The sequence below is a fragment of the Mirounga leonina genome, unplaced genomic scaffold (assembly GCF_011800145.1).
Source record: "Mirounga leonina isolate KUSES-001 unplaced genomic scaffold, KU_Mleo_1.0 Mir_174, whole genome shotgun sequence".
Taxonomy (NCBI): domain Eukaryota; kingdom Metazoa; phylum Chordata; class Mammalia; order Carnivora; family Phocidae; genus Mirounga; species Mirounga leonina.
This window is the reverse complement of record NW_023270451.1, coordinates 38,930,433-38,941,465: the sequence shown is the minus strand read 5'-3', so window position 1 is coordinate 38,941,465 and position 11,033 is coordinate 38,930,433. Positions and strand designations below refer to the sequence as shown.

Genomic DNA, 11,033 nt, shown 5'->3' with positions numbered 1-11,033 from the left:
ATGTTCTTTTCCCCTCCTTCAGCAATAGAGTGCCGTTGCTTGTTTCTGAATGTGTACTGGCCTGGGTGGGGGCTTGGGGGGAGTGGTGTTCTCTGTTGTCCTGGTCAGCATCACTTATAAGCAGGACCTATATCCCTGTATCTGGGGTTGGGGGAAGAGGGTAGCTTTTCAGTGGTCCTGTCCCTCCTCCAGTGGTAAGAGACCTTTAGTGGTCTCAACATAGGACAGTTTCCTGATCCTTTGCCACAGGTAGAGGTTTTTTTTTTTTCTTTTTCTTTCCCTCACAGCCACAGTCAGTTTTCACCTCTGCCCTTGGGGTGAGAGGGTTTGCTGCTCTTTCCCCAAAGGCTTTAAAACTTATTTCACATGAGAAAAAGGTCTGGCTGGATCATCAGGCCTTTCTTGCTCAGGTGGCTGCTCTTCTCCTTCAGGCCTGAACTACCAAGAGCAGCTTTCTCTGGTCCCTCGCCTTGCCTCCAGTTTTTCTTATGAGTGCCTAGAGGAGGTTTGTGGAAAAGAACTTGTAACTGGGTGTGAGCTTCCCTTTGTATCTGTTCCTAGAGATTCTATACACTCATGCTGGTCCATACTGGGCTTTTAGCAGTTTAAAAGCTTAGCTGAAGTCTTCTTACCTGCTTGCATTGTGGTCTATCTCTCTTTAGAGGCATCTGTCTGCCCTTAGGTTTCAGGTTACTTGGCTGCGTTGTGATTTTAGTTCCTTGCTGGATTAATGGAAAGCTATGATTTTATAGATTATCTGACTTTATTTTTAGGGTGGGAGCAATGCTCTTTCCATTTTTTAGGACTCATTTGCACTCTCGATATAATTCATTTCTTTATTTTTGTTGGCAGATGACCAAGACATTATTTCTTTGTCCATTTTTATCATTTACCTAGTTTTTAGACCTTGGTCTTATCTTTGAAAATTAATATACATACACACTTTTTCCCCCAATATCTGATATTTGCAACATATATCATGTACACTTCCTAATGACTGTCAGAATGCAAAGACGTAACTATTTAAGATACTGTAAGCCACAGTAGTTGTAAATTCTCATTAAAAACTGTGGGAGTTACAGAATAATTTGACCATAAAGTGTTCTGAACATTATTCTAAGGTATATAATTTATTATGCTCTGACTTGCTTTAAAAGTGTAGAAGGCTTTGAAATTGCCTCACTTTTTTGATATCTGGTCTATAAATAGACATGTTCTTTAGAGAAGAAATATGTATCTATAGAATTTTCTTTGCTGTTAATAGGCTTTCAGATACAATTGAAAGGAATTCAAAGATATAAAAATATGTTTTTAAGGAGGGTGGAATGCTAATGTGATCTATTACTTTACTCAGTAAACAGCTTCTCATTGTATTTTGTTCAAATATATAGAATTAATTGAAAATAATATTACTTTCTTTATTTAATTTTACAGTTATAATGGAGAATGGGATCTAGCTCAAAAAGCATTGGATGACATTATATACAGAGCTCAGCTAGAATTATATCCAGAGCCATTGCTGGTAGGTGCCTCACTTGTTTATGTAATAAAATTTCTCAATTTAGAACTATAAATTGAGAAGTAGCCATTCATAGTGTATTAGTGTCATTAAACTCAGTGATTCATGCTTCTGTTGTACTAGGAAAATTTTATGCTTGAAAAGGTGTATATAATTTGAGAATTTCATTAAGCTAACTTCTTAGATACCTGATAATAGTCTTTTAAACTTGTAAGAATGTTCTTCTTAACATGATAGAGCTGCATTTATTAATTAGCATTAGGCAAGGGGCGCCTGGGTGGCTCAGTTGGTTAATTAGCATTAGGCATTTGGAAACATAAGTTCAATATTTTGGAATTTTAAATTTCATCATTTACATATTATTTTTAACTATAGTTTCCTTCTGAGCTCTTACTCCTCATTCTAGAAGATTTATATATCATCCTATGAAATACCTTGGAAAAGTATTCTTCTTAAAAACCTGTTAAAATTTGGCATTTTGTTTTATGTAAGGGTGTAACACATCTGTTAATACCCATCTTAAACCATATATTTTTTTTCTTAGGTGGCTAATGCCATAAAGGCTTCATTGCCTCATGGTGCCATGAAATCTAGTAAGGAGGGTACAAGGTGTATTCAAGTTGAAATCACACCAACTTCCTCTAGAATATCAAGAAATGCAGTAACCAGCATGTCAATAAGAGGTCACAGGTGGAAAAGACATGGTAAGAAATAAAAAAGTCTTCAAATTAGAGGATTATTGATTCTATCACATTTTTGTCTTTACCTTCAGTGCTATACCTTCTAATTTAGTAAATAACATTGTGGTGGCATGGAAGAAAGAGCTGTTGGATCACCTTTAATTCCTAAATTATTATCCACAAGTGATAAGCAGTAAGGCAAATATAGCCCCTTATGTTACATATATGAATGAAAATTTATTTAAACATTGTGTTGGTTTTTAAATTTTACTTCAATAGAATAGGAGAGTAGGAAAATGCATGTTAAAATTATTCACACATGGGTTTCTATTCAAAACTATTTGCAAATATTCTTTAGTGTTTCTTATTTCTCAACTAACTCTTTGGCAAGTAAACTTGCATATTGAAGTAGAACAACTAATAGGGACTTTGACATTTTTTTTTCTACTTCCTGGTCAAGAATGCCATTGTATTGATGGCAACTCTAGCTAGGCCTTTCTATTTCCTGGATGTTAATTTTCTTCCAGGACTGTTTGTTTTAATATTCCTCCTTGACTGCTTCATTTTATTACTGAAAAATTCCACAGGAAATTAATTTTATTTATCATGGCCTTCTCAATGCTTTCCCACTTCTCTCCCTTTCTTATAATTTATTATTTTAATTTAATTTCTTACTCTTTTTATAACTCCTCTCCTACCTACAAGTGTTATTGTAGTGGCAAGATCAGTGTAAGTTACTATCGCCTCCCTCAGAAGGTAATCAGTTATAGGACAAGAAGCAAAAAACCACTGCCCCAAGCAAACACATATATTACTCTATTTTCTTCTTCCTGTAAACTGTGTTGAAAATGTAGCTCCTTTTGGTATATTTGGTTTCAGTTGTCTCTATGGTCTCTGCAGAGAAAATGCAAAAGTGAGAATATTATTCATGGTGAAAGAGAAAGTTGATGATGAGAACATTGTTCCTACTTAAGAATTCTAAGAAATAGTATGTCACAAGGGAATGATGATAGAAAGTTCCAGCTTAACCAATAAGCGTTTTCAGTCATTTTATTTTTTAAAGAAGTGTGACAATTCTTGAAATTTCTTTAGGAAGGCATAAAAGAGGTGGTAATGTTTGCCATTAGCAAGGCAAATGATGCTACGATTTAAAACATACAGAGTCTAAACATACTTTAGTTTCTTCAGTGAAAACTATGCTACTGAATGGGACTAGATTATAGGTCAAAAGTCATTTAATTAGTATGGTGGCATCCTAGAGATCAGTTTTCTGTTTTGGCATTAAGAGGTGAAAATAGGCACAAAGGCAATGAACCAGATCATATAGGTCACTGTGGCCATAATTGCTCCCAAATGCCTACAGAAAATGCAAGAATGAATTTTAATTCATTTTCCACATTCCCTTCTTGCTCCTTAGGTGATTGTGTGGGGAATTAGAAAAAAATATAGAGGTTCTGCAGTTAAAAATGTGAAATATTGAAATTTGATTGTATTTGGGCATGTGTGTGTGAGAAAGAGGTGTGCATATGTGTCCATGCATGCATTTAACAGAACAAGATGTTTACCCTGCAGTAAAATAGAAGCAATTTTCTAGAAATATTTTATAGGAATAAATTACCAAAATAAGAGCGAAGACTACTTGAATATGTTTTATCTATTAGATTCTTACATATCTTCCAGATTCCATTTTGGCTACCACTTGAGGGATTGGTCCTGTGTTTTAAGGCTATAGCCTCATTAAAGTAATCTTCCTTATCACCTATCCCCTTACACTCATTCCACCCTTCAAAACTCTAACACTTGGGCAACTCTATGGTGACAAAAAAAGTCACAGATGAGGATTTAGAAGAGAATGAACTATAAAAAAGCAAGTCAGGTTCATGGAACAGATGCAGAATATGGCTTACCTTGTTTACCAGTCTTCCGTAGTGTGAATTCCCTTTATCCAATGACCAAAATACTCCTACTCTAAGATACTTATTTATCTCCACAGGTAGGTTGCATTCTCCCTTTTTACAGTAGTCTTGGTTTTCCTAACCAGAGTATTTTTCACTGTTACCTGTCCTGTTGAATTAAAAACTATTGTTTTCCATCTTTGTGATGCTGATTCCTACTTTGAACACCTTATTTATTCTGAGCTCTCTAACCAACACTGGCTTCTTGTGGGGAAGATAGGTAACTTTGTGATAGCTGTTAAATATATAGACAATTCTCAAATTATAATGGATTTTTAAATTTGTTTATATATAAATTATATTTATTCCATTTATATATCAATTATATAAATTTTAACAAAATTTAATTTATACATTAATTTTTGCAGAAACAATTTTTTTTTTTTTTTTTTTTTTTGCAGAAACAATGTTAAAGGGTTTGTAGATTCCAGGGTGACCCACAAAAGCCTTTCATCCCATAATGTTTCTGAAGCATAGGATATAGGTTTAGTTTATGACTGTGTGAAAACTGTTTCTTGATTTGATGAACCTCTACATTGTTTCCTGTTCCACCTATATCCTTACCACTCCCTTACTACACCAACCCTCCCAGGAGGAAGGATTTCTTCCCAGACGCTGAACTGTATCACACAGTAGGAAAATGGAATATGCAACTTTAAGACAGTGATAATGAGAGCTGGGGAAGGAGAAGGGACAGGAAACATGAACTTTAAGGAATATTCCTTTTTTCCCCTTGTCTCTTTCTTTGTTATTGCCAGTTGCCAGGAAAGAAGAAAGCTATTGGTCCTTTTTTCTTTCCTTGGGTCTCTCTCCTTTTTCTTTTCTTTTTTCTTGTATTTATGTCTTTTTTAAATATTGAGATATAATTGACATACATTATATTAGTTTTGGGTGTACAACATGATTTAATATATGTATATATTGCAAAATGATTACTACTCTAGCGTCTACCAAGTCTAGTTAACATCCATTGCCACACATAGTTACACATTTTTTTTGTGATGAGAACTTTTAAGATCTACCCTCTTAGCAACTTTCAAATATACAGTATAGTATTATTAACTCTAATCACCTTATATCCTAACATCCCCAGGAGTTACTTATTTTATAACTGGAGGTTTATACCTGTTGACTATCTTCACCCATTTTGCTCACCACACCCTGCCCCCAACCCCTGCCTCTGGCAACCACTAATCTGTTGTCTGTATCAATGAGCTTGGTTTGTTTGTTTGTGTTCTACATATAAGTGAGATCATATGGTATTTGTCTTATCTGATTCATTTCTTTTTTTTTTTTTTTTAATATTTTATTTATTTATTTGACAGAGAGAGACAGCAAGAGAGGGAACACAAGCAGGGGGAGTGAGAGAGGGAGAAGCAGGCTCCCCGCGGAGCAGGGAGCCTGATGCGGGGCTTGATCCCAGGACCCTGGGACCATGACCTGAGCCGAAGGCAGACACTTAACGACTGAGCCACCCAGGCGCCCCTCTGATTCATTTCTCTTAGCATAATGCACTGAAGGTCATCCATGTTACTGCAAATGACAGGATGTCCTTTTTTATGGCAGCATAATATTTCATTGTATATATGGCACATTTTCTTCATCCATCAATGATAGACATTTAGGTTGCTTCCATATTTATGCCTATTTATTGCCTGTCTCCTTTTTTCTCCTTTTTCTAGCCTATCTGGGGAGAAGAGGGAGAGGAGTAAAAGAGGCTCTCCCATGGAAGCAGCCAAGCAGAACTTTTTTTATTTTCTTTCCATTTCTTTTTATTATTAAAGAATATAGATAATTAAGCCATATGAACATATTAGTATGTTTGCATATCTGAATCACCCAAAATTACCCATGCTAACAAATACATTAAATTGAACTAATTAATCACATATATTCTTTTATTTGTAGCAGAAAAAACTTATCTTTACAGCAAAAGTTAATTGATATTTTAGTGATTTTAAAACTAATTTGGAACAGTTTTTATTTCTTACATTAAAATTTTTTTTCTGAGCTCTTCTAGAATGTATCACAGATCTGCCATTCTTTTAAGTCAAGAATTATCCAAAGTTTATATTTTAATAGAAAGTATTCTTTTGGAAGGTAAAAAACTAATAGCTTTAACACTTCCACTCATGTCAGAACATATATTCCTTGCCATGGTCTTATTACTATTGAATAACAACCCAAATTTCTAGGATTGTATTTTGATCAGTTTAATTGCTTGGCCCTGTATTTATTATATGATAATAATAGTAGACTTTATTTTTTAGAGCAGTTTTAGGCTCACAGCAAAACTGAATGGAAAGTACAATACCCATATACCCTCTGACCTCTCCCCCCAATACACACATATATCATCCTCCACTATCAACACTCTGCACCAGAGAGTTACATTTGTAAGGCCCTGTAATTTTAATTTTGACCACACAATGTATCCTCATATCAACTAAAGAGGGTGGCTTTTAAAGAAAAGCTGGTTTCTACTGAGATACTAATTTAGAGACATGTTTGACAATTAGTATTTTTGCGTAATTTTCCCCACTTCTCACTTGATTATCTTAATATTGTACTGACATGGCTTAACTTAATGGTGTGTTTTCAAACTTTTTAAACTTTGTGTATAAATTTCTGAGAAAAGTTTAATGACTTTATGATTCCATGCCAATACAAATGGAAAATGAAATTACAATGTAGAACTGCTGCTTTTGACTTTTAAGGGTCATAATTTCAGAATTAGTAGTTTTATTTATATATTGCTGATTCTTTTAAGCATACCATGTTTCACTTATTGTATATTTTTTAAACCTAGATTTTCAGACCACCTAGAGATTGAGGGGTATTTAGAAGTCATAATTTGAAGGTAAAATGCAACTAGGAAAGGATAATAATAGAATAAACATTTAAAAAGCATTAAGGTAAGGGAGGAATGAGTAGATTATGACCAGAGCAAGAATCAAAATGAAAATTCCAATAAGAAAAAGAAGATAAAATGAGATAATTTGTTAATTTTTAAAATTAATAACAAAAATGCAATTCTATTAAAAATAAACAGAAATAGCTAAAAGGAAAACAGAAAATATTTCTCTACAATTATGCTTCAGTTCTATAGTCATTCTTAAATATTATTTCTAAAAGCTATCTTCATCATCTACCATTTCAGCTATAGCCCTTTTTCTTAAATCCTTGAACGATTGTCTACCACTTCAAGGTTCTATTATGCAATCTATACTTATTTATTTCCTTGTACTTTTTCCATTCCCTCTCCTCTTCCAGAGCAAATTTAATTGCTATTTTTTTTTTGTCTCCCCACCACTACCACTATTATGACTCATTCTTCCTCTACTTTAAAAAAAAATTACCTATACTTGGAACAAGGTAACCAACTTTTCTCCTTTCTTTTAAATACTCGAAATACCACTCCTTTGTTCTGTAAAATCCCCTAATTAAGTTATGGTTGCAAATAATGAATGCTTATAATTTTTGCCAACTGGTTATCTAATAAAAGGCTTATCTAGTGAAATCCCAATTCTTTATTACTGCTTACCATTCTTTCTACCTGAGCATTTATTTGTGAGATAATGAGGCAAGTAAATGAAAAGCATTTGGTATGCTTTAAAGTATTTATTACATAAAGGCTGATTGTTAACTCATTAAGAACTATTTAATTTGTTTTATTAGCTATACCGTAATTGTATTCTTGATAAGCTTTCATTAGCTAGCTTGCTATTTGAATGATTCTGTGATTGAGCTTTTTCATAAAACACTGTTTTTGAAATGTATAGTTTGGATTTTCTCAATTTGAGATAAACATTTAGTTTAAGTTAGTATCAGACACAAAAGTATAAATGTGTTCTATAATAGTAACAATCAATTAGTGATTTTTTGGTAATTTTTGTAGCCCTGAAGTGTAGTACCCTAATCTGACATTTATATTACCATTACAATCAGGATTTTTTAGAAGGTTGTTTTAATACCTATTGTCTCACTTAATCCCAAAATAACATGAAAATAGAATAGATTGAACTTGTATTTCTCACTTATGTATTGTTACAACTGTTTGCAACAGGTAGGTATCAATAATAAGAACAACATTTATAAACTAGATCCTTTGAATTTTGCCCTACTTTTGGTCCTGGCATTGTTAAATGGTTTATTTTTATAACATTATATTTCAATACTTTGACTTAGGGGATCCAAGAGTACAAAGTTTTAAGTAGTGAAAAAAACTAAAAATAAGAGCTACACATATTTTTAAGTCTTCAACTCAATACAAAATAAGTACCCTGAGAATTTTAGAGTATTTAATTAATTACATGAAATGTTTAAGTGAAAAATCAAATAAAATAGTTTACATAGATTAAATCTAAAGAAAGTGAAGTTTCATGGTGTTATAGCAATTTTATTGCATTTTCAGCATTAAGTTTCTATTTAAAGGATGCCGTGATATTTAAATAAATTTAAATGATTACAACAAAGTTCAGAGACCTGTGATTATATTATTTTAAAAATGATGAAAAATATTTATTTTAATTTGCTTAGGTGGTTTAATACTAACTTATTAGATAAGAAAAGAAAATCAACAGTAAAAAGATGCAGTTCATGTTGGAAAATAATTTATTGATTTAAAAATCATTGATTATTGATTTAGAAAATGTTAATAAATTTATATTACATAATAACATATTGATGAAACAACATTACTAACTTTCTAACTGTTGAACAAATCTGAATAATTATAAGAGGTATATTTCAGTTAAATATTTTAGAAAATAATTATATGTAAATATTTCAAAACACATAAGGTAGTCTTTTCCTAGATTCTGCAGATGAATGTCGTAAGTCTTGAGATGGAATATTTATTTTGTGAATCTGATTTTATGACTTTATGAGAAAAGTGTTTAGTTGAGAAACAAAATTACTAATAGTTGTAAAAGCATTTTGAAAAACACAGAAATCATAATTTTAAACTCAGTGTGGCAAACTTTTAAAAATTGGCTGTTGGAATTTCACATCTGCAAATAGAAATGCATAATACTTATGTTTTTATTTTAAAAGTTGTCTTACTTGTTAAGGAAATTTAGAAAAAAGTATCTGGCAGTTTTATAAAAAGGTTTAAATGTTTTTAGTATCATTTTGAGAAGCTCTGTTATTTTCAGATTCTAAAATGCTATTTGAGGAACAAATTTTCCTTTCCCAATATAGATGGTAGAACATTTGGACCAAAAATAAGCATTTCCTTCTGACCAAAGTTAGCATTGCATGAATTTTACCTAGCACTCTTGATATGGAACTTTATACTCATGGAAGACAAAATAAAATAGGAAATACTAGATGACTCAAAGAAAAAGGACATATTAACCAGCACTAAAATATCACATTGTCCAATTGATACATATAAACATTAAAGAGGAAAGTCTCAGAATCTTGGCTTAGCCAACTTTAGAAGAAAACAAAACAAAACAAACTTAGTTTATTTCTAGGTAAAATAAAGTAAAATACTTTTCTACATAGAGAAGCAAAATATTTCAGATTATTGATCTTATGAGGCAAAAACACTTATTTATAAATTATTGTGTTCTACATTTTTTTTAAAGGAGGTCTTACATTAAAGAAGAGTTTTTGCTATAGTTAAGGAATTTATTATTATTTATTGTTACTTATCATTGAGCACTACCCTTCCCCCTGCTCCCCAACCACCACCTTTGTAGGAGCATTTGTTACATGTTGCACACAGAAGAAGAAATAAGCTTTTGTAGATAGTTTTGTAATAAGCTGTTTTTGGTCTGACTGTGAGGATCTTTAATCATTATGAAGGATTCACCAGCTCCAGCAGCATCCATATGTTGCAAATCTCAAAAGGATTTTTTTTTTTTAACTTGAGACTTAATAAAGATGACAAAAGAAGTTGTTGAGAGTGACTGAATCCACCTCAATAAGAGCTGTATCATTTTTTACATACACAACAAAAGCTAAAGACTTGACTGATCTTTACTTAAGGAAACTGGGTATAGCTCCTAACCAGTATGTTTTATAAATAAAACACTCTAGTCCATATTGTGTTTTTCTTCGTGCCCCAAGCTGCTGTTTTCTTACCTGGAAAGTCTACTTCTGGCTTCAGGACTTGTATTTCTAAGTCTTAGTGTTTGTTAAAGTTCTTGCTCAGAGTGCAGCCCTTTAACTTGGGGGTCCGTCCTTTGTGTTTCTAATCCAGCTTTGATTTCCTCTGATCTACCTTGCAAATTACTGGCCCAGGCTGTAGATTGTTACAGTGCTGCTGTTTTTTTCTAAGTCAGGACACACTTCATGCTCAGTATTTTGTGTTACACAAATATGATTTCTGTTGATAAGAAGTGCTAATAAAATACACACAGTTTATCTGCGTACCTCTCATTGGCTGTCCATTGCAATCAGAACAAAAGCCAAGCTCCATACTTGGGCATAGGTGCCCTAATGATATGATATCTCACCTATCACTTTGACCCCACTTGAAGACCTCTCTCACCTTTCCTTTTAACCCTTCAACACACTGAGCCATTTCCATTTTAGGGGCTTTGTCCTAGCAATTTGAGATAATTGAGCTGAGATTTGAATGATCAGAAGGTGACAGTCTTCTCCCACATCATTTGTAGCCAGTGCTTTATCGTCATTCAGATCGCAGCTCAAATGCCCCTTCCTCAAAGAGGTCTCCCCAGACCACCCATCTAAAGTAGACTTTCTCCCTTACCATGCTTCTTACTCTTTCCCATTATACTTATTTCCTTCATTGCATTTTCCACTATCTAAAATTCTGTTGTTTCCTTAATTCCCATACTGGAGTGTAAACTCTGTGAGGGCAGGGTCTTTGTCTGTCTGGTTGGCCATTGTATCCCCAGCACCTAA

The 11,033-nt window shown here is 33.0% G+C and overlaps 1 protein-coding gene across 2 annotated transcripts in view; it reads left to right on the top strand.

The window, feature by feature from the left end:
• The window catches only part of FAM126A (family with sequence similarity 126 member A), an 87,798-nt gene that overhangs the window by 68,302 nt on the left and 8,463 nt on the right, over positions 1-11,033 (top strand). For both annotated transcript variants that reach the window (XM_035020726.1, XM_035020727.1), the window contains exons 9-10: positions 1,435-1,522; positions 2,064-2,223. In XM_035020726.1, coding sequence (XP_034876617.1) covers positions 1,435-1,522; positions 2,064-2,223 — 248 coding nt within the window. The remainder of the gene's footprint in view (positions 1-1,434; positions 1,523-2,063; positions 2,224-11,033) is intronic.